Below are 23,143 nucleotides of genomic sequence, written 5' to 3' on the forward strand. Positions count from 1 at the left end.
AAATAAGAGTATAGTGTTTGTCTCCGTTCTTTGTGCCTTCTTGTTCACTCTTCACTTAAAAACTCTCCACGCATGTGCATCTTTTTCCTCAATAGGAAAAAAGTTCAATTCAATTCAATTACAATTGGATTTGCTGAGAACTATGAATCAAGTATGTAAAACCAATTCCAAACAAATCCAATTGTAGATATACTGAGAACTATGAATATATATATATATATATATATATATAGGGTTTTAAGATCATGAAAAACTCGAAAAATTGAATGTACTAAACAGAACCAGTTGCTGGGAATTGCATTACATATACTTTAGGTTTGAACGCTACCACAAAAGCTTAAAATACCAGCCGCAAAGCTTATAGCACAAAAAAGAAGATTAAATAGTCTCATAGGAAACTCTTACACTCAGAATTTAATATAGATATATAATATGGTCTATTTAAAAACGTCATCATATTACATTAGATGCTTATACATAGTAATTAAAGAGGAGGTGGTCTTCGCCATCAGTCATTGTTGCCGGTGGTTGGTTGGTTCGCCGATGGGAGTGTAGAAGAGAAGATGATGAAGGGACATAGAAAACGAAAACGTAGTGCCATCTTCAGAAGTTCTTCGAGCTTCCATTTTTCGTCCATTGGTGATCGTTGAGCCAATGCCAAAATCAAAAGGACCCATTTACCTCTGTAACAAAACAAAAACAAAATCATAATTTTGTATCCAACATTTGCTGACTCATTCTTTTCTCGAGTCTCATGCTAAAATTCGAACAAGTTTCCTCTTGGTGAAAAGAAAAAGAAAATACATATCGTACCTAGAGAGCTACATTATTCTTTAATTAATAGAATGAAAAAGAGTCAGGAAGGGAAATTAAGATATGCTCTAGAATCTAGATGGCAACGAGCATATATACATATACAGGAATTCCTGAATTCGCCTGCATGAGAAAACTGCAGAGAATTAACCACTCCCAATTAAAAGACAAATTCCAATCGCAAACAAATAAAAGTTTACTACTTTAATTCTTGCAATCTACTAGCTAGCTTCTAGTTCCTCCAGCAAGCAGAGATGGGCATGCTGCTGCTGCTGCTGCTACTGCTGCTGTTGCTGGGGTAGTCCAGGAATTGAGGTCGGCCACCATGGGAGAACAACTGTGTAATAGCCCCAACGTTTTGCCCAGTATTTAAATATCTTTGACCACTTTCCTGTGTGAACGTTCCACTTGATAATATCATCGTCCACATGCAGATAAAAAATATCCTTATTACTTGGGTCAAAAGCAATCGGTAAGATATTCGATTTGAATGGAATCATTTCAGCATCAAAGGAATAAACCCTGCGTTTACTCAAATACAACTTTTTGCCAGCAGCAGCTCCATCATCTTGTGATTGTTTCAGTTCATATACATACAGGCTTCTGGAGAGCATGCTCATGTTGCACAATAGCACATATCCTCTGCACACACCTGAGTACTGAAGCATAAAACCAAAGTCTAGAGTCTCCTCAAATATGGTGAAACCCAGTTTATGATCAATAATACCATCACCATTATTGTTGCTGCTGCTAGTTCCATCATTGTCGTAGAATGGACCCAAACCAATAACAATAAAGTCGCGATCTGATAGCCAATATAACATTCCATTGTATGTAAAGGATAACTCCTTTAGGCGACCAAAATTGAAGTGCTGTGGGGACGAGACAACTGATTCTCTCCACTCCCCAGTGTCAGAAGAGAAGATCTCCAAGTTTAATTTGAATGTATCACATTTCTTCTCACCATTTTCAAATTCGACAGGAGGAAGAATTCTCACAACCGTGTACCTACACTCAACATTACGCTGGAAGTTGTTTCCTTTCCAATCATCTTCCTCACATTTATAGTCAGGAACATTGCAGATGAATCCTACCCGCACACTCTTGTGACATCGACTTGGGGTGGGAGGAAGTACAACATATTGCATGGTGTATGCATTGCAGATGTAGTATGTGCGTTGATAATCCTCGGTCATGCAGCACAAAACTAAGTCATTATATGTCGCTACAACAACTGGTTTTTCCATCAAACGGTGGAAACGCATGAATCTATTGAGCGCCCAAGTTCTTAGATTGGGTGACAACGACACCATAGGACGGAATTCCACAGCCCCTTTGGTTATCAAAGTGCGTATCTTTGGAATTCCCTTATTACTTTGGATACTTACAAAGCAGCCAATAAAATAAGGATCTTCGATGAGGGTGCACCAACGCTTGGACACAGTTTTGCATTGAAAAACATATTTAGTGCATGCAAGTCGGCATAGGATTTCAGCCAATATAACGTTAGGTAGATCATCAATTGATGTTCTTCTTTCTGCTGATAATGATCTCTTTGATCTTTTTAACTTACTCGAGGTCGGCAATCCAAGAGACAATCGGGTTCTCTTCCTTGCTTTGGTAACAGTATCGCCTCTCGTCGACCTGCGCCATGCAATATATTATACATATAATTTACGCCCTATAAGAAAATGTTGCGTGGAATCGACAAATGGTTCATTAACTAAAACGAATTTGTACGGCAGAACTAGGCCTGTAAAATGGGTCAGGCCAAGCGAACAGGGCTTATCCCATGCCCTACCAGTCATGAGCTTTTTCGGCCCTAACGGTTGAACACCGGCCCGCCTATCTTAAATAGGCTAAGTCCAAGTCCTACAAAAGGGCCATGAATTATCGAGCTCATGGACCGAACCTATGTGGCCCTATCAAATGGGCCACTAATAACAAATTAAATGCAATCATAATTAAAACTAGTTTACTGTTATAATAATATAAAATAGAATGATAATTAATATTAGTATTAAATAGGTCATTAGTTTCTTTTAAATTTTATAATTCAATGAAGAGGTAATTTATGCACGCTTATTTTATTAACTTATTATAATATATATTAACTTAATTATCAGGCCGGGCCATGTCCGGCTGCCCATGGGCTTAAAAGTTAAGGCCCAAGCCCTACACTTTAGACAACAGGCCGGGCTAAGCCCGCCCATAATACAGGGTCGGGCTAGCCCATAGCCCAAAAAATAGGTACGGGCTCGTGCTTGGGTAATTTTTACAGGCCTAAGACTTAAAGAACATAATGTACCTGAAAGAAAGTCCTTTTCCACCACATTGTTTTCTTAAGAAAGAGAACAGAGATAAAACTTGTTTATCCTTGTTTCTAGATATGGTGATGATACCAATGGATGGTTAGTCGGAATGGTCAGGTGCATGTTTGCTCTCATGTGGGCTGAGGCTTGAAACCCCAAAGGTACCTACCTAGCTAGTCGCTAGTGTTTCCTGCCTCCCAAAGATTATAGAGCTCGGCAAGGAGCCCCAGTTTAAAAGCTGTGTATAGGAAGGTATGTACACTGATTAACATGGTTTTCCGAGTTGATGCATCCTTGTTCACTAAAATGCTGTTTTCCAATCCTCTATAGTTTTTGGAAAGTTTTTGTTGTTTTACCAAAATGTTAAGGTATATTGCAGAATGCAAGGTATGGAACTATGGATGACAGTAAGTAAACCTTCACCAAACAATTGTATTCAACAAATACACCGGCTTCTAATCAACAACCTAAATCTAAATGTTGGAAACCCAGGTCCGAAAAATTTATAAAGAAATGAGGCCTAGATCACATGAATGTTCCTAAAACTATTTATCCCTAGAAGGGATAGAGAAGTGTGAATTCTAATCTGTTTTCAACTCTAGGAATAGAAATTGTGTAATCTGAAACAAACCTGCATAGAGTGTTGGCCTTGAATTGGTTCTGCTCAACAAATCCAGATAAAAGCTTCATGGAACCATTGTCATGCTTAGAGCTCATAAGAGTATTGGTGCTGAACTCGGGCATCTTTGCAGATCTAGCAACATGTTTAGCATCACTAGATTTCTGAATTCCTGCAAGATTCATAAAACAAGATTCTAACTACATTGGCCATCAAAATAAAAATAGTTCTGCATACATTGGGAAACGAAAACTACAAGTAGTCCACCCAGCACATAAGCAATAACAATTAAAGCATCAATCTAATGGAAAAGCTTGAACTGGTAAACGGTTTACCAAGAGTTCAAAACTCATAAAACGAATCGCACACAACGCAAGTGATTTTCAACAGCAGCAATGAACATACAGACAGTTTCTTCCTGACCATGACTACCAAATTTTTAATAAGACCCCATTAACATATGAAAATTCCTATTACCTTAACCGTTAATTCTAGTCACCAATAACAAAGTGCGTAAGGGTCATGAAACCAGATTCAAAAAGGGCACCTAAATTCCACAGATTGGAGAAATGAAGTTTCTTACCATTGTCGGCAATTCTGTTTCTATTGAAGCTTTTACAAGCATTAACGCTCTGTTTCAAGCATTGGCCGGCGTTGGGGTCCGGCACAGGACAGGGGGCGGGGCCCTTGAAGCGGATGCGGAGCCGGCGGGATTGCGCGGCGGCGCCAGCGTCGGCAGCACAGAATTCATTGAGGAGGGGGTTTTCCGATTCAGCCATGAGAGAAGAAATACCGAGAGATAAGATTCAGTTTGAAAAAAACAAATAAATAAACTTATTAGATGTCGGAACAATGGAATGGTGATTCTCACGGCCGGGAGGGTTTTATGGTGGATGAGCTGGCTGATTCCTTTTAGTTTCGGGTATACTGCAATTCAATTCCTTATTGTTAAGGGTTTCGAGAGAGAGAGGGAGAGAGAGAGAGACGTGAGATAAATAAATGGCTTAATTTCACAGTTCACGAAAATATATCAGATTGTGGCATGTTTACTAATCCTAATCGGATTAGAGGAACTGAATTGAGCAGAAATGATTAATTTTGAAAAGCCAATATCAATTAAATTGAGGAGGCATGTTACTTTAACTTAAGGTATATCATCACCACCCTTCTTAATACTTGATATGTATCCATAAACATAGCTATGTTTAACTTTTTATTTTGTATTATGAAACTATATAGTTATGCATATGAACACGTGTCAAATGTTGAAAAGAGTGGTGAACATACACTTTGGATTAAAGTGGTAGACAAAATGCTTTTGTTGAATAGGCTATTAGAGATGCTCTTTTAAGTTGTTTCCTAAGTACCCGTTTGACATTGGATATTTGGGGCTATAAGTGATTATTTTGAATTTTTTGAAAGCGCAACCTGTTTGGTAAAAGATAATAAAATCACTTATTTTGAATAAATGCTATGAGAGAAAACAATTAAGGAAAGCTGGTAATGAGTTGCTTTCATTATTTTTAAGAGGACTCAATGAAACTTTAAATTCAAAAAATAACCCCTTTTTATTTATTACCAATATTTAACAAAAAGTTTACCAAACGCCAAACTACTTTATCTCACAATTGATTTTTTTCACAAATCTGGCATTGATTATTTTTAGGAGTTTTAAAACACCCAAAATGGAGGTTGAAATTATAAAAAACCAACACCCAAAACACTTTATAAACACACCCAAAACCCATCATTAAACACTCAAAACTCATTTATAAACACACCTAAAAAGTTGACTTTGGGGTTGATTTTGGGTGTGTTTCTATGTTTACATAGTGTTTGGGTTTTTTTATAAATACATGTCTAGGATTGGGTTTATTTATAAATTTGTATTATTTTTTTGAACATGAAGAATGCCAAAAATGTCATGAATATGAACTGAAAGCAATTTGATTGTTAAAATGCACTTATTCTAAATAAATTATTGAGTTTATAGTGAATTACAAATTTAGAATTTTAAATTTTGTATAAGGATATGATGGGTAAAAATGATGGATGCCTCATGGGCTAGTTCTCCAATAATTAGAATAGGGATGTGCAAGATCCAATCCAATCCGCCCAAACCGATCGATGATGTTCCCCATTATGAGTTACATTATAAATGTAAATTCATAATGTATGTGACTCTTCATGTACCATATGATTGGATTAGATGGCTGATTTGCTTGTGAAGATTTAATCAAATCAAATCCAAGAAAGTTATTTCGCTCATTAGGTAATTTTCATTAAGAAAGTTATAAACATTATAAGTAATTTGATTGAGTTATGTTTAATATATTATAAAATCAAAATAATTTTGTCTAACATATAATTTATATTTTATATTGACGTCTATTAAAATTCAAACAAGTTTCCTTGGTGAATAGAAAAAGAAAATACATATCGTACCTAGAGAGCTACATTATTCTTAATTAATAGAATGAAAAAGAGTCAGGAAGGGAAATTAAGATACGCTCTAGATGGCAACGAGCATATATACACATCCAGGAATTCCTGAATTCGTCTGCATGAGAAAACTGCAGAAAATTAACCACTCCCAATTAAAAGACAAAGTCCAATCGCAAACAAATAAAAGTTTACTACTTTAATTCTTGCAATCTACGAGCTAGCAGAGATGGGCACGCTGCTGCTGCTACTGCTGTCTAGGAATTGAGGTCGGCCACCATGGGAGCACAACTGCGTAATAGTCACAACGTTTTACCCAGTGTCTAAATATCTTTGACCACTTTCCTGTGTGAACATTCCACTTGATAATATCATCGTCCACACGCAGATAAAAAATATCCTTATTACTTGGGTCAAAAGCAATCAGTAACATATTCGATTTGAACGGAATCATTTCAGCATCAAAGGAATAACCTCTGCGTTTACTCAAATACAACTTTTTGCCAGCAGCAGCTCCTCCATCATCTTGTGATTGTTTCAACTCATATACATACAGACTTCTGGAGAGCATGCTCATGTTGCACAATAGCACATATCCTCTGCACACACCTGAGTACTGAAGCATACAACCAAAGTCTAGAGTCTCCTCAAATATGGTGAAACCCAGTTTATGATCAATAATACCATCACCATTATTGTTGCTGCTGCTAGTTCCATCATTGTCGTAGAATGGACCCAAACCAATAACAATAAAGTCCTGCTCTGTTAGCCAATATAACATTCCATTGTATGTAAAGGATAACTCCTTGAGGCGGCCAAAATTGAAGTGCCGTGGGGACGAGACAAATGATTCTCTCCACTCCCCAGTGTCAGAAGAGAAGATCTCCAAGTTTAATTTGAATGTATCACATTTCTTCTCACCATTTTCAAAATCGACAGGAGGAAGAATTCTCACAACCATGTACCTACACTCAACATTATGCTGGAAGTTGTTTCCTTTCCAATCATCTTCCTCACATTTATAGTCAGGAACATTGCAGATGAATCCTACCCGCACACTCTTGTGACATCGACTTGGGGTGGGAGGAAGTACAACATACTGCATGGTGCATTCATTGCAGATGTAGTATATGTGTTGATAATCCTCGGTCATGCAGCACAAAACAAGTCATTATATGTCGCTACAACAACTGGTTTTTCCATCAAACCGTGGAAACGCATGAACATATTGAGTGCCCGAGTTCGTATAGGACGGAATTCCACAGCTCTTTTGGTAATCAAAGTGCGTATCTTTGGAATTCCCTTATAACTTTGGATTCTTACAAAGCAGCCAATAAAATAAGGATCTTCGATGAGGGTGCACCAACGCTTGGACACAGTTTTGCACTGAAAAACATAATTATTGCATGCAAGTCGGCTTAGGATTTCAGACAATATAACGTTGGGTAGATCATCAATTGATGTTCTTCTCTCTGCTGATAATGATCTCTTTGATCTTTTTAACTTACTCGAGGTCGGTAATCCAAGAGACAATCGGGTTCTCTTCCTTGCTTTGGCAGCAGTATCGCCTCTCGTCGACCTGCGCCATGCAATATATTATACACATAATTTATGCCCTATAAAAAAAATGTTGTGTGGAACGACGAATGGTTCATTTAACTAAAACGAATTTGTATGGCAGAATGAGGCCTGTAAAATGGGTCAGGCCAAGCGAACAGGGTTTATCCCATGCCCTACCAGTCATGAGCTTTTTCAGCCCTAACAGTTGAATGCCGGCCCGCCCTATCTTAAATAGGCTAAGTCCAAGCCCTACAAAAGGGCCATGAACTATCGAGCTCATGGACCGAGCCTATGTGGCCCTATCAAATGAGCCACTAATAACAAATTAAATGCAATCATAATTAAAACTAGTTTACTGTTATAATAATATAAAATAGAATGATAATTAATATTACTATTAAATAGGTCATTAGTTTCTTTTAAATTTTATAATTCAATGAAGAGGTAATTAATGTACGCTTATTTTATTAACATATTATAATATATATTAACTTAATTATCAGGCCGGGCCGTGTCAGGCTGCCCATGGGCTTAAAAGCCCTATACTTTAGACAACGGGCCGGGCTAAGCCCGCTCATAATTCCTGGTCGGTCTAGCCCATAGCCCAAAAAATAGGTACGGGCTCGTGCTTGGGTAATTTTTACAGGTCTAAGACTTAAAGAACATAATGTACCTGAAAGAAAGTCCTTTTCCACCACATTGTTTTCTTAAGAAAGAGAATAGAGATAAAACTTGTTTATCCTTGTTTCTAGATATGGTGATGATACCAACGGATGGTTAGTCGGAATGGTCAGGTGCATGTTTGCTCTCATGTGGGCTGAGGTTTGAAACCCCAAAGGTACCTACCTAACTAGTCGCTATTGTTTCCTGCCTCCCAAAGATTGTAGGGTTTGGCAGGGAGCCCCAGTTTAAAAGCTGTGTATAGGAAGGTATGTACACTGATGAAAATGGTTTTCCGAGTTGATGCATCCTTGTTCACTAAAATACTGTTTTCCAATCCTCTAAATTTTTCAGAAAGTTTTAGTTGTTTTACCAAAATGTAAGGTACATTGGAGAATGCAAGGTATGGAACTGTGGATGACAGTAAACCTTCACCAAACAATTGTATTCAACAAATACACCGGCTTCTAATCAACAACCTAAATCTAAATGTTGGAAACCTGGGTCCGAAAATTTATAAAGAAATGAGGCCTAGATCACATGAATGTTCCTAAAACTATTTATCCCTAGAAGGGATAGAGAAGTGAGAATGCTAATCTGTTTTCAACTCTAGGAATAGAAATTGTGTAATTTGAAAGAAACCTGCATAGAGTATTGGCCTTGAATTGGTTCTGCTCAACAAATCCAGATAAAAGCTTCATGGAACCATTGTCATGCTTAGAGCTCATAAGAGTATTGGTGCTGAACTCGGGTATCTTTGCAGATCTAGCAACAATTTAGCATCACTAGATTTCTGAATTCCTGCAAGATTCATAAAACAAGAGTCTAACTACATTGGCCATCAAAATAAAAATAGTTCTGCATACATTGGGAAACGAAAACTACAAGTAGTCCACCCAGCACATAAGCAATAACAATTAAAGCATAAAACGGTTTACCAAGAGTTCAAAACTCATAAAACGCATGGCACACAACGCAAGTGATTTTCAACAGCAGCGAAGAACATATAGACAGTTTCTTCCTGACCATGACTACCAAATTTTTAATAAGACCCATTAACATATGAAAATTCCTATTACCTTAACCGTTAATTCTAGTCACCAATAACAAAGTGCGTAATGGTCATGAAACCAGATTCAAAAAGGGTAACTAAATTCCACAGATTGTAGAAATGAAATTTCTTACCATTGTCGGCAATTCTGTTCCTATTGAAGCTTTTACAAGTATTGACGCTCTGTTTCAAGCATTGGCCGGCGTTGGGGTCCGGCACAGGACAAGGGACGGGGCCCTTGAAGCGGATGCGGAGCCTGCGGGACTGCGCGGCGGCAGCACAGAATTCATTGAGGAGGGGGTTTTCCGATTCAACCATGAGAGAAGAAATACCGAGAGATAAGATTCAGTTTGAAAAAAACAAATAAATAAACTTAGATATCGGAACAATGGAATGGTGATTCTCACGGCTGGGACGCTTTTATGGTGGATGAGCTGGCTGGTTCCTTTTAGTTTTGGGTATACTGCAATCCAATTCCTTATTGTTAAGGGATTCGAGAAAGAGAGGATAGAGAGAGAGAGACGTGAGATAAATAAATGGCTTAATTTCACAGTTCACGAAAATATCATATTGTGGCATGTTTACTGATCCTAATCGGATTAGAGGAACTGAATTGAGCAGAAATGATTAATTTTGAAAAGTCAATATCAATTAAATTGAGGAGGCATGTTTCCTTTAACTCAAGGTGTACCATCACTACTATTCTTAATATTTGATATGTATCTATAGACAACTCTGTTTAACTTTTTATTTTGTATTATGAAATTATAGTTATGCATATGAATACGTCTCAAATGTTGAAAAGAATGGTGAGCATGCACTTTGGATTAAAGTGGTTGACAAAAATGCTCTCAATGTTGAATAGGCTATTGGACATGCTCTTTTAAGTTGTTTCCAAAATTGTCATGAATATGAACTGAAACTAATTTGATTGTTAAAATGCAATTATTCTAAATAAATTATTGAGTTTGAAGCGAATTGCAAATTTGGAATTTTAAAATTTGTATAAGAATATAATGGGTAAAAATGATGGATGCCTCATGGGTTAGTTCTCCAATAATTAGAATAGGGGTGCAGAAGATCCAATCTAATCCGCCCAAACTGATCGATGATGTTCCCCATTATGAGTTACATTATAAATGTAAATTCATAATGTATGTGACCCTTCATGTACTATATGATTGGATCAGATGGTTGATTTGCTTGTGAAGATTTAATCAAATCAAATCAAATCTAGTTAGTTTCATGCTTATTTGCTCATTAGGTAATTTTCATTAAGAAAGTTATAAACATTATAAGTAATTTGATTGAGTTATGTTTAATATATTATAAAATCAAAATAATTTTCTCTAACATTACACTTATATTTTATATTGATGTCTATTAAAATATTTGATTATATTCAATTTGACTATAAATGTTTCATATTTCATTATTATATTTGTTTCATTATGAAAACTGATCATCCAATCCAGTCTAATCCAATATCAATTGGGTTGGATTGGATCATATTGGATTTAAGCCTCTGCACCTTTCAAAACTACTCCGTGTTATTACTGACTTAGGCATCGGAGGGCCCTTGGCTACCACCACACCGATGGTTTTTCGATTGATTTATTTTGTCTTGCAGGGAATCTAGTAGGAGGGATGAACAAGAGAGAAGAATCATCTACAAATATTCTCAGATGAGAAATTTGCATAAAAAAGGAGACAAAAGCTACGTTTTTTACGAGGACCTCTTTGATTTTCCGGAGGACCCAGAGAATTTGAGAGAGGAAGACTTGAAGGAGCTATGGGGTGATGGTCCATTGGAGATGACCAATACCGACAAGGGGTATAAGGTCTTCAAGATGGTGGCAACTCAACAAACGACGTAGTAATGCAATTTCCGAAGGCAAAGGGGAAGCGAAGGCGTAGTGGGCTGAGTAACGAATTAAGGGAGGCGACGGCGACTTCCAACTTATGCTTCTTCGATACAGCCTTGAGATGGCGTCAAAACACTATCTTCTTGTCTATGATTACGTCAAACACCATTGCCAACCCTTTTCTCTATGGCAGCGGTGGTGGTGGGTTTGCACTAGGTTATGGAAGAGTGCGAGGAGGAGGTGGATCTAGGTGGTGGGGATGGGGGTTGGACAAGAATACCCTCAAAAGTTGAGGCACATGGCATTCATTTGGTTTTTTTAAAAACAAAGATTTGGATGGAATTTGCTAAAAACTGACCTTTGGGGTGTAAATTGGCGATCAAAAATTTCAGGGTGATCACTTGACATGCGTGATAGTTCAGGGCATTTTTCCACAAAAAACCTTATATTAGGGTTTGTGGGTTGGATCTAATGTGGGGGGTCTGTTGTGGGTGTGGGTCAGGGAGAGGTCTAGAGGTGTGGATTAAGGGTGCTGTGTATGAGTTGGTTCTACTTTGGATGGGGGAGAAAGCGAGAGAGAGACCAGATTGGGAGGCAAAGAGGGGAGGTGGAAGGGGCAAGGAGAGGTGCAGTTTTTTTAATAAATAAAATAATCTTATATTTTTTTTAATGGAATTTAAGTTTTTACCTATATTTAAAAAAAAATTCATGTGCTATTATATTATTGGATATCTCCACATATTGAGCGCCCAAGTTCGTAGATCGGGTGACGACGACAACATAGTACGGAATTCCACAGCTCTTTTGGTTATCAAAGTGCGTATCTTTGGAATTCCCTTATTACTTTGGATACTTAACAAAGCAGCCAATAAAATAAGGATCTTCGATGAGGGTGCACCAACGCTTGGACACAGTTTTGCATTGAAAAACATATTTAGTGCATGCAAGTCGGCATAGGATTTCAGCCAATATAACGTTAGGTAGATCATCAATTGATGTTCTTCTTTCTGCTGATAATGATCTCTTTGATCTTTTTAACTTACTCGAGGACGGCAATCCAAAAGACAATCGGGTTCTCTTCCTTGCTTTGGTAGCAGTATCGCCTCTCGTCGACCTGCGCCATGCAATATATTATACAAACTACTTTCTCTCACAATTGATTTTTTTCACAGAAAATCTGTCAGTGATTATTTTTACAGCACAACAATGCTAAACTAGCCTTGTCATGAGAGCTAGAGAGAGCTACATTATTCTTAATTAATAGAATGAAAAAGAGTCAGGAAGGGAAATTAAGATACACTCTAGATGGCAACGAGCATATATACACATACAGGAATTCCTGAATTCGCCTGCATGAGAAAACTGCAGAAAATTAACCACTCCCAATTAAAAGACAAAGTCCAATCGTAAACAAATAAAAGTTTACTACTTTAATTCTTTGCAATCTACGAGCTAGCAGAGATGGGCACGCTGCTGCTGCTGCTGGGGTAGTCTAGGAATTGAGGTCGGCCACCATGGGAGTACAACTGTGTAATAGTCACAACGTTTTACCCAGTGTCTAAATATCTTTGACCACTGTCCTGTGTGAACATTCCACTCGATAATATCATCGTCCACACGCAGATAAAAAATATCCTTATTACTTGGGTCAAAAGCAATCAGTAAGATATTCGATTTGAACGATATCATTTCAGCATCAAAGGAATAAACTCCGCGTTTACTCAAATACAACTTTTTGCCAGCAGCAGCTCCTCCATCATCTTGTGATTGTTTCAACTCATATACATACAGACTTCTGGAGAGCATGCTCATGTTGCACAATAGCACATATCCTCTGCACACACCTGAGTACTGAAGCATAAAACCAAAGTCTAGAGTCTCCTCAAATATGGTGAAACCCAGTTTATGATCAATAATACCATCACCATTATTGTTGCTGCTGCTAGTTCCATCATTGTCGTAGAATGGACCCAAACCAATAACAATAAAGTCGCGATCTGGTAGCCAATATAACATTCCATTGTATGTAAAGGATAACTCCTTGAGGCGACCAAAATTGAAGTGCTGTGGGGACGAGACAACTGATTCTCTCCACTCCCCAGTGTCAGAAGAGAAGATCTCCACGTTTAATTTGAATGTATCACATTTCTTCTCACCATTTTCAAAATCGACAGGAGGAAGAATTCTCACAACCGTGTACCCACACTCAACATCATGCTGGAAGTTGTTTCCTTTCCAATCATCTTCCTCACATTTATAGTCAGGAACATTGCAGATGAATCCTACCCGCACACTCTTGTGACATCGACTGGGGGTGGGCGGAAGTACAACATACTGCATGGTGCATGCATTGCAGATGTAGTATATGTGTTGATAATCCTCGGTCATGCAGCACAAAACTAAGTCATTATATGTCGCTACAACAACTGGTTTTTCCATCAAACCGTGGAAACGCATGAACATATTGAGCGCCCGAGTTTGTATAGGACGGAATTCCACAGCTCTTTTGGTTATCAAAGTGCGTATCTTTGGAATTCCCTTATAACTTTGGATTCTTACAAAGCAGCCAATAAAATAAGGATCTTCGATGAGGGTGCACCAACGCTTGGACACAGTTTTGCACTGAAAAACATATTTATTGCATGCAAGTCGGCATAGGATTTCAGACAATATAACGTTGGGTAGATCATCAATTGATGTTCTTCTCTCTGCTGATAATGATCTCTTTGATCTTTTTAACTTACTCGAGGTCGGCAATCTAAGAGGCAATCGGGTTCTCTTCCTTGCTTTGGCAGCAGTATCGCCTCTCGTCGACCTGCGCCATGCAATATATTATACACATAATTTATGCCCTATAAAAAAAATGTTGTGTGGAATCGACAAATGGTTCATTAACTAAAACGAATTTGAATGGCAGAACGAGGCCTGTTAAATGGGTCGGGCCAAGCAAACAGGGTTTATCCCATGCCCTAACAGTCATGAGCTTTTTCGGCCCTAACAGTTGAATTCCGGCCCACCCTATCTTAAATAAGCTAAGTCCAAGCCCTACAAAAGGGCCATGAATTATCGAGCTCATGGACCGAGCCTATGTGGCCCTATCAAATGGGCCACTAATAACAAATTAAATGCAATCATAATTAAAACTAGTTTAGTGTTATAATAATATAAAATAGAATGATAATTAATATTACTATTAAATAGGTCATTAGTTTCTTTTAAATTTTATAGTTCAATGAAGAGCTGATTTATGTACGCTTATTTTATTAACATATTATAATATATATTAACTTAATTATCAGGCCAGGCCACGTCCGGCTGCCCATGGGCTTAAAAGTTAAGGCCCAAGCCCTACAGTTTAGACAACAGGCCGGGCTAAGCCCGCCCATAATACCGGGTCGGGCTAGCCCATAGCCCAAAAAATAGGTACGGGCTCGTCTTTGGGTAATTTTTACAGGTCTAAGACTTAAAGAACATAATGTACCTGAAAGAAAGTCCTTTTCCACCACATTGTTTTCTTAAGAAAGAGAATAGAGATAAAACTTGTTTATTCTTGTTTCTAGATATGGTGATGATACCAATGGATGGTTAGTCGGAATGGTCAGGTGCATGTTTGCTCTCATGTGGGCTGAGGTTTGAAACCCCAGAGGTACCTACCTAGCTAGACGCTAGTGTTTCCTGCCTCCCAAAGATTATAGAGCTCGGCAAGGAGCCCCAGTTTCAAAGTTGTGTATAGGAAGGTATGTACACTGATTAACATGGTTTTCCGAGTTGATGCATCCTTGTTCACTAAAATGCTGTTTTCCAATCCTCTATAGTTTTCGGAAAGTTTTTGTTGTTTCACCAAAATGTTAAGGTATATTGCAGAATGCAAGGTATGGAACTATGGATGACAGTAAGTAAACCTTCACCAGACAATTGTATTCAACAAATACACCGGCTTCTAATCAACAACCTAAATCTAAATGTTGGAAACCCAGGTCCGAAAAATTTATAAAGAAATGAGGCCTAGATCACATGAATGTTCCTAAAACTATTTATCTCTAGAAGGGATAGAGAAGTGTGAATTCTAATCTGTTTTCAACTCTAGGAATAGAAATTGTGTAATCTGAAACAAACCTGCATAGAGTGTTGGCCTTGAATTGGTTCTGCTCAACAAATCCAGATAAAAGCTTCATGGAACCATTGTCATGCTTAGAGCTCATAAGAGTATTGGTGCTGAACTCGGGTATCTTTGCAGATCTAGCAACATGTTTAGCATCACTAGATTTCTGAATTCCTGCAAGATTCATAAAACAAGAGTCTAACTACATTGGGCATCAAAATAAAAATAGTTCTGCATACATTGGGAAACGAAAACTACAAGTAGTCCACCCAGCACATAAGCAATAACAATTAAAGCATCAATCTAATGGAAAAGCTTGAACTGGTAAACGGTTTACCAAGAGTTCAAAACTCATAAAACGAATCGCACACAACGCAAGTGATTTTCAGCAGCAGCAATGAACATACAGACAGTTTCTTCCTGACCATGACTACCAAATTTTTAATAAGACCCATTAACATATGAAAATTCCTATTACCTTAACCGTTAATTCTAGTCACCAATAACAAAGTGCGTAAGGGTCATGAAACCAGATTCAAAAAGGGCACCTAAATTCCACAGATTGGAGAAATGAAGTTTCTTACCATTGTCGGCAATTCTGTTTCTATTGAAGCTTTTACAAGCATTAACGCTCTGTTTCAAGCATTGGCCGGCGTTGGGGTCCGGCACAGGACAGGGGGCGGGGCCCTTGAAGCGGATGCGGAGCCGGCGGGACTGCGCGGCGGCAGCACAGAACTCATTGAGGACGGGGTTTTCCGATTTAGCCATGAGATAAGAAATACCGAGAGATAAGATTCAGTTTTAAAAAAACAAATAAATAAACTTAGATATCGGAACAATGGAATGGTGATTCTCACGGCTGGGAGGCTTTTATGGTTGATGAGCTGGCTGGTTCCTTTTAGTTTCAGGTATGCTGCAATTCAATTCCTTATTGTTCAGGGATTCGAGAAAGAGAGGAGAGAGAGATAGAGAGAGAGAGAGAGAGAGAGAGAGAGAGACGTGACATAAATAAATGGCTTAATTTCACAGTTCAAGAAAATATCATATTGTGGCATGTTTACTAATCCTAATCGGATTAGAGGAACTGAATTGAGAAGAAATGATTAATTTTGAAAAGCCAATATCAATTAAATTGAGGAGGCATGTTTACTTTAACTCAAGGTGTATCATCATCACTCTTCTTAATTTTTGATATGTGTCCACAGACATAGCTATGTTTAACTTTTTATTTTGTATTATGAAACTATATAGTTATGCATATGAACACGTGTCAAATGTTGAAAAGAGGGTTAGCATACACTTTGATTAAAGTGGACAAAAATGCTCTTGTTGTTGAATAGGGCGGTGCAATAAGGACCAGTGTGGTCCCGAGCTCCTCCCATTTTATTTAAAAAATATTATACTATCGGAGATGCTCTTTTAAGTTGTTTCCTAAGTGCCGTTTGATATTGCATTGTTGTCTTTGTAAAAATAATCATGAGATTTTGTGAGAAAAATCATGAGATAAAGCATTTGCGTTTGATAAATTTTTGTCAAAAGTGTTATTGGTATTGATTTCGCATAATCGAAAATGATTGCCGATAATTATTAAACTCAGTGCATCTTCAAATCGATTCTCATAATCGAAAATGAAAGCACCTCATTATGCTTTCCTTTATAGCTTTCTCACAGCAATTTTTAACAATAAGTGATTTTTTTGCATTACTTATTGAGTTTCACTAAAACACCCAAATGGGGTTAAAATTATAAAAACTCAAGCACTATTTAAACATATAAACACACCCAAAACCCATCATTATACACATTCAAAACCCATTTATAAATACACCCAAAAAGTTGACTTTAGGGTTAATTTTGGGTGTGTTTCTATGTTTAAATAGTGCTTGATTTTTTTATAAATACATGTCTAGGATTGGGTTTTTTTATAAATTTCATTTACTTATTTGGGGTGGTAAGTGATTTTTTAAAAATTTTGAGAAGTCCAATCCGTTTACCAAACGCCAAACTACTTTTTCTTACAATTGATTTCTTTCACAAAGAAATCACGGTGATTATTTTTACAAAGACAACAATACTAAAGCCCTGTCATGAATATGAACTGAAAGTAATTTGATTGTTAAAATGCACTTATTCTAAATAAATTATTGAGTTTAAAGCGAATTACAAATTTGGAATTTTAAAATTTGTATAAGGATATAATAGGTAAAAATGATGGATACTTCATGGGCTAGTTCTCCAGTAATTAGAATAGGGGTGTGCAAGATCCAATCCAATCTGCCCAAACCGATCGATGATGTTCCCCATTATGAGTTACATTATAAATGTAAATTCTAATGTATGTGACTCTTCATGTACTATATGATTGATTGATGGCTGATTTGCTTGTGAAGATTTAATCAAATCAAATCCAAGAAAGTTATTTTGCTCATTAGGTAATTTTCATTAAGAAAGTTATAAACATTATAAGTAATTTGATTGAGTTATGTTTAATATATTATAAAATCAAAATTATTTTCTCTAACATTTCATTTATATTTTATATTGACGTCTATTAAAATTCAAACAAGTTTCCTTGGTGAATAGAAAAAGAAAATACATATCGTACCTAGAGAGCTACATTATTCTTAATTAATAGAATGACAACGAGTCAGGAAGGGAAATTAAGATACGCTCTAGATGGCAACGAGCATATATACACATATAGGAATTCCTGAATTCATCTGCATGAGAAAACTGCAGAAAATTAACCACTCCTAATTAAAAGACAAAGTCCAATCGCAAACAAATAAAAGTTTACTACTTTAATTCTTGCTATAGGCGGCCCATGAGGTGTGCGAGGTGTACGACTGCACAAGGCCCCCAAAATTTATGGGCCTCCAAATTTTTCCAAGTCAATCTATTAAATTAATTAAAACATGAAAATTAAAATGAAATATTAAATATCACCCCACAACACCACATGCAAGGCACCAAAATTGAATTGAATATTAATTATCAACAAATTATACGACTTAGAGAGTAGATGAACTAATTTAATTCATTTTCCTCTTCCCAACTCTCACGCTGCAACTCTTCTTTTTATTTATTTATTATGGTTTGAAACTTGTGTTTTCCTCTTCCCAATTCTCAAGCTGCAAAACAATTCTAATATTCTTTTCTCTTTCAGTAAGTCTTTCTCACTCTCCTCCATCAAAATAAAGACATTTCTCTTCAGTACCAGTGTACCACCCTCTTCCATCAAATTTTGGATTGTAAAAATCCAAGCTTTAGCCATTTCCCCAAAATCACAGTTCTTTCTCCCTCCCTTATTCATGTGAGAATTCACCAAGTATTGAAATTGGAAAATAAATTTATCAGCTATGTGATTTGGAAGGGTGACTAAAGAAATTTTTCTGGGAAGCTCTTTTCGAATATGTTCTTTCCGTGTCAGAAATTTTTGTTTCTATATGAATTTTTTTTTTCCTACTTGTATATATAGGGCCTTGACATCCATATTTGCACAAGGCCACCAAAATCAATGGACCGGCTCTGATTCTTGCAATCTACGAGCTAGCAGAGATGGGCACGCTGCTGCTGCTACTGCTGCTACTGCTGCTGCTGCTGGGGTAGTCTAGGAATTGAGGTCGGCCACCATGGGAGCACAACTGTGTAATAGTCACAACGTTTTACCCAGTGTCTAAATATCTTTGACCACTTTCCTGTGTGAACATTCCACTTGATAATATCATCGTCCACACGCAGATAAAAAATATCCTTATTACTTGGGTCAAAAGCAATCAGTAACATATTCGATTTGAACGGAATCATTTCAGCATCAAAGGAATAAACTCTGCGTTTACTCAAATACAACTTTTTGCCAGCAGCAGCTCCTCCATCATCTTGCGATTGTTTCAACTCATATACATACAGACTTCTGGAGAGCATGCTCATGTTGCACAATAGCACATATCCTCTGCACACACCTGAGTACTGAAGCATACAACCAAAGTCTAGAGTCTCCTCAAATATGGTGAAACCCAGTTTATGATCAATAATACCATCACCATTATTGTTGCTGCTGCTAGTTCCATCATTGTCGTAGAATGGACCCAAACCAATAACAATAAAGTCCTGATCTGTTAGCCAATATAACATTCCATTGTATGTAAAGGATAACTCCTTGAGGCGACCAAAATTGAAGTGCTGTGGGGACGAGACAAACTGATTCTCTCCACTCCCCAGTGTCAGAAGAGAAGATCTCCAAGTTTAATTTGAATGTATCACATTTCTTCTCACCATTTTCAAAATCGACAGGAGGAAGAATTCTCACAACCATGTACCTACACTCAACATTATGCTGGAAGTTGTTTCCTTTCCAATCATCTTCCTCACATTTATAGTCAGGAACATTGCAGATGAATCCTACCCGCACACTCTTGTGACATCGACTTGGGGTGGGAGGAAGTACAACATACTGCATGGTGCATGCATTGCAGATGTAGTATATGTGTTGATAATCCTCGGTCATGCAGCACAAAACTAAGTCATTATATGTCGCTACAACAACTGGTTTTTCCATCAAACCGTGGAAACGCATGAACATATTGAGCGCCCGAGTTCGTATAGGACGGAATTCCACAGCTCTTTTGGTTATCAAAGTGCGTATCTTTGGAATTCCCTTATAACTTTGGATTCTTACAAAGCAGCCAATAAAATAAGGATCTTTGATGAGGGTGCACCAACGCTTGGACACAGTTTTGCACTGAAAAACATAATTATTGCATGCAAGTCGGCATAGGATTTCAGACAATATAACGTTGGGTAGATCATCAATTGATGTTCTTCTCTCTGCTGACAATGATCTCTTTGATCTTTTTAACTTACTCGAGGTCGGCAATCCAGGAGACAATCGGGTTCTCTTCCTTGCTTTGGCAGCAGTATCGCCTCTCGTCGACCTGCGCCATGCAATATATTATACACATAATTTATAAATTTGTATAAAAAAAATGTTGTGTGGAACAACAAATGGTTCATTTAACTAAAACGAATTTGTATGGCAAAACTAGGCCTGTAAAATGAGTCAGGCCTAGCGAACAGGGTTTATCCCATGCCCTACCAGTCATGAGCTTTTTCGGCCCTAACAGTTGAATGCCAGCCCGCCCTATCTTAAATAGGCTAAGTCCAAGCCCTACAAAAGGGCCATGAACTATCGAGCTCATGGACCGAGCCTATGTGGCCCTATCAAATGAGCCACTAATAACAAATTAAAGGCAATCATAATTAAAACTAGTTTACTGTTATAATAATATAAAATAGAATGATAATTAATATTACTACTAAATACGTCATTAGTTTCTTTTAAATTTTATAATTCAATGAAGAGGTAATTAATGTACGCTTATTTTATTAACATATTATAATATATATTAACTTAATTATCAGGCCGGGCCGTGTCGGGCTGCCCATGGGCTTAAAAGCCCTATACTTTAGACAACGGGCCGGGCTAAGCCTGCGCATAATACCTGGTCGGGCTAGCCCATAGCCCAAAAATAGGTACGGGCTCATGCTTGGGTAATTTTTACAGGTCTAAGACTTAAAGAACATAATGTACCTGAAAGAAAGTCATTTTCCACCACATTGTTTTCTTAAGAAAGAGAATAGAGATAAAACTTGTTTATCCTTGTTTCTAGATATGGTGATGATACCGACGGATGGTTAGTCGGAATGGTCAGGTGCATGTTTGCTCTCATGTGGGCTGAAGTTTGAAACCCCAAAGGTACCTACCTAGCTAGTCGCTAGTGTTTCCTGCCTAGAGTTCGGCAAGGAGCCCCAGGTTCAAAGTTGTGTATAGGAAGGTATGTACACTGATTAACATGGTTTTCCGAGTTGATGCATCCTTGTTCACTAAAATGCTGTTTTCCAATCCTCTATAGTTTTCAGAAAGTTTTTGTTGTTTTACCAAAATGTTAAGGTATATTGCAGAATGCAAGGTATGGAACGATGGATGACAGTAAGTAAACCTTCACCAAAAATTGTATTCAACAAATACACCGGCTTCTAATCAACAACCTAAATCTAAATGTTGGAAACCCAGGTCCGAAAAATTTATAAAGAAATGAGGCCTAGATCACATGAATGTTCCTAAAACTATTTATCCCTAGAGAAGTGTGAATTCTAATCTGTTTTCAACTCTAGGAATAGAAATTGTGTAATTTGAAACAAACCTGCATAGAGTGTTGGCCTTGAATTGGTTCTGCTCAACAAATCCAGATAAAAGCTTCATGGAACCATTGTCATGCTTAGAGCTCATAAGAGTATTGGTGCTGAACTCGGGCATCTTTGCAGATCTAGCAACATGTTTAGCATCACTAGATTTCTGAATTCCTGCAAGATTCATAAAACAAGAGTCTAACTACATTGGCCATCAAAATAAAAATAGTTCTGCATACATTGGGAAACGAAAACTACAAGTAGTCCACCCAGCACATAAGCAATAACAATTAAAGCTAATGGAAAATACTGGTAAACGGTTTACCAAGAGTTCAAAACTCATAAAACGCATGGCACACAACGCAAGTGATTTTCAACAGCAGCGAAGAACATATAGACAGTTTCTTCCTGACCATGACTACCAAATTTTTAATAAGACCCATTAACATATGAAAATTCCTATTACCTTAACCGTTAATTCTAGTCACCAATAACAAAGTGCGTAAGGGTCATGAAACCAGATTCAAAAAGGGCACCTAAATTCCACAGATTTGAGAAATGAAGTTTCTTACCATTGTCGGCAATTCTGTTTCTATTGAAGCTTTTGCAAGCATTAACGCTCTGTTTCAAGCATTGGCCAGCGTTGGGGTCCGGCACAGGACAGGGGGCGGGGCCCTTGAAGCGGATGCGGAGCCGGCGGGATTGCGCGGCGGCGCCAGCGTCGGCAGCACAGAATTCATTGAGGAGGGGGTTTTCCGATTCAGCCATGAGAGAAGAAATACCGAGAGATAAGATTCAGTTTGAAAAAAACAAATAAATAAACTTATTAGATATCGGAACAATGGAATGGTGATTCTCACGGCCGGGAGGGTTTTATGGTGGATGAGCTGGCTGATTCCTTTTAGTTTCGGGTATACTGCAATTCAATTCCTTATTGTTAAGGGTTTCGAGAGAGAGAGAGAGAGAGAGAGAGACGTGAGATAAATAAATGGCTTAATTTCACAGTTCACGAAAATATCAGATTGTGGCATGTTTACTAATCCTAATCGGATTAGAGGAACAGAATTGAGCAGGAATGAGGGAAAACCAGAGTTGCAACTTGCATGGATATGATTAGGTACTATTTATTAACTTAAGAACCAATAGAAACATGATAAGTGGGATTGGATTTTAATCGGTTTCGAACAACCTAAAACCAACATCCAATCTGATCAAAAATAAAAAAAACCAACATCCAATCCAATTTGGAGTCTTGAAATTAGCATGAGATTAAGTTGGTTGGTTCCATTGGTTTGGATTGAATATTGCACAACCCTAAAAGGCAACAAAGCTTTGATTAGATTCAGAGTGAGTAATTTGTCTGTGAATATATATATATATATATATTTACTATGAAAAGACGATGAACTGCATGTTCTGTACGTGAGTGACTAATCTCCTTGACAGTGTAACTCAACATCCTTTATTCGTTTGCTGCTTCCCCTAGATCTTTAATTTTACTTTTTCAAAAAAAAAAAAACAAAACAAAAA

The 23,143-nt window shown here is 37.5% G+C and overlaps 3 protein-coding genes and 1 long non-coding RNA gene across 4 annotated transcripts; all 4 read right to left on the reverse strand.

Annotated features, from left to right (window-relative positions):
- Nucleotides 1-358: 358 nt before the first annotated feature.
- LOC148919510 (F-box protein At3g26010-like) lies at nucleotides 359-4,765 on the reverse strand. Its single transcript, XM_089046952.1, has 3 exons — nucleotides 4,328-4,765; nucleotides 3,757-3,916; nucleotides 359-2,457 (listed from the first exon to the last, which is right to left on the reverse strand). Exons 1-3 carry the CDS (start codon nucleotides 4,521-4,523, stop codon nucleotides 1,092-1,094), a joined length of 1,722 nt encoding a protein of 573 aa, XP_088903078.1. The 5' UTR covers nucleotides 4,524-4,765; the 3' UTR covers nucleotides 359-1,091.
- A 1,412-nt stretch (nucleotides 4,766-6,177) lies between these two features.
- LOC148919511 (uncharacterized) lies at nucleotides 6,178-10,030 on the reverse strand. The gene is made up of 3 exons (XR_016124706.1): nucleotides 9,592-10,030; nucleotides 9,049-9,207; nucleotides 6,178-7,765 (listed from the first exon to the last, which is right to left on the reverse strand). It is a non-coding gene; the product is annotated as an uncharacterized LOC148919511 (long non-coding RNA).
- A 2,436-nt stretch (nucleotides 10,031-12,466) lies between these two features.
- On the reverse strand, nucleotides 12,467-16,437 carry LOC103332993 (uncharacterized). The gene is made up of 3 exons (XM_008235789.2): nucleotides 16,009-16,437; nucleotides 15,439-15,598; nucleotides 12,467-14,137 (listed from the first exon to the last, which is right to left on the reverse strand). The coding sequence occupies exons 1-3, from the start codon at nucleotides 16,190-16,192 to the stop codon at nucleotides 12,775-12,777; spliced, it is 1,707 nt and encodes a 568-aa protein (XP_008234011.2). The 5' UTR covers nucleotides 16,193-16,437; the 3' UTR covers nucleotides 12,467-12,774.
- A 1,834-nt stretch (nucleotides 16,438-18,271) lies between these two features.
- Nucleotides 18,272-22,897, reverse strand: LOC103333102 (uncharacterized). The gene is made up of 3 exons (XM_008235894.3): nucleotides 22,186-22,897; nucleotides 21,628-21,787; nucleotides 18,272-20,358 (listed from the first exon to the last, which is right to left on the reverse strand). Exons 1-3 carry the CDS (start codon nucleotides 22,379-22,381, stop codon nucleotides 19,494-19,496), a joined length of 1,221 nt encoding a protein of 406 aa, XP_008234116.2. The 5' UTR covers nucleotides 22,382-22,897; the 3' UTR covers nucleotides 18,272-19,493.
- Nucleotides 22,898-23,143: the final 246 nt, after the last annotated feature.

This window comes from Prunus mume, linkage group LG2, assembly GCF_029339155.1.
Source record: "Prunus mume cultivar Tortuosa linkage group LG2, ASM2933915v1, whole genome shotgun sequence".
Classification (NCBI taxonomy): Eukaryota; Viridiplantae; Streptophyta; class Magnoliopsida; order Rosales; family Rosaceae; genus Prunus; species Prunus mume.

Excerpts from the sequence above, each read along its gene's own strand:
- LOC148919510 (XM_089046952.1), bottom strand. The coding sequence starts at position 4,523 with ATGGCTGAATCGGAAAACCCCCTCCTCAATGAATTCTGTGCTGCCGAC. Across the intron at positions 3,917-4,327 it reads AAACAGAATTGCCGACAATG|GAATTCAGAAATCTAGTGAT; the intron begins GTAAGAAACTTC and ends TGAATCTTGCAG. Across the intron at positions 2,458-3,756 it reads AAGGCCAACACTCTATGCAG|GTCGACGAGAGGCGATACTG; the intron begins GTTTGTTTCAGA and ends TGCATGGCGCAG.
- LOC103333102 (XM_008235894.3), bottom strand. The coding sequence starts at position 22,381 with ATGGCTGAATCGGAAAACCCCCTCCTCAATGAATTCTGTGCTGCCGAC. Across the intron at positions 21,788-22,185 it reads AAACAGAATTGCCGACAATG|GAATTCAGAAATCTAGTGAT; the intron begins GTAAGAAACTTC and ends TGAATCTTGCAG. Across the intron at positions 20,359-21,627 it reads AAGGCCAACACTCTATGCAG|GTCGACGAGAGGCGATACTG; the intron begins GTTTGTTTCAAA and ends TGCATGGCGCAG.
- LOC103332993 (XM_008235789.2), bottom strand. The coding sequence starts at position 16,192 with ATGGCTAAATCGGAAAACCCCGTCCTCAATGAGTTCTGTGCTGCCGCC. Across the intron at positions 15,599-16,008 it reads AAACAGAATTGCCGACAATG|GAATTCAGAAATCTAGTGAT; the intron begins GTAAGAAACTTC and ends TGAATCTTGCAG. Across the intron at positions 14,138-15,438 it reads AAGGCCAACACTCTATGCAG|GTCGACGAGAGGCGATACTG; the intron begins GTTTGTTTCAGA and ends TGCATGGCGCAG.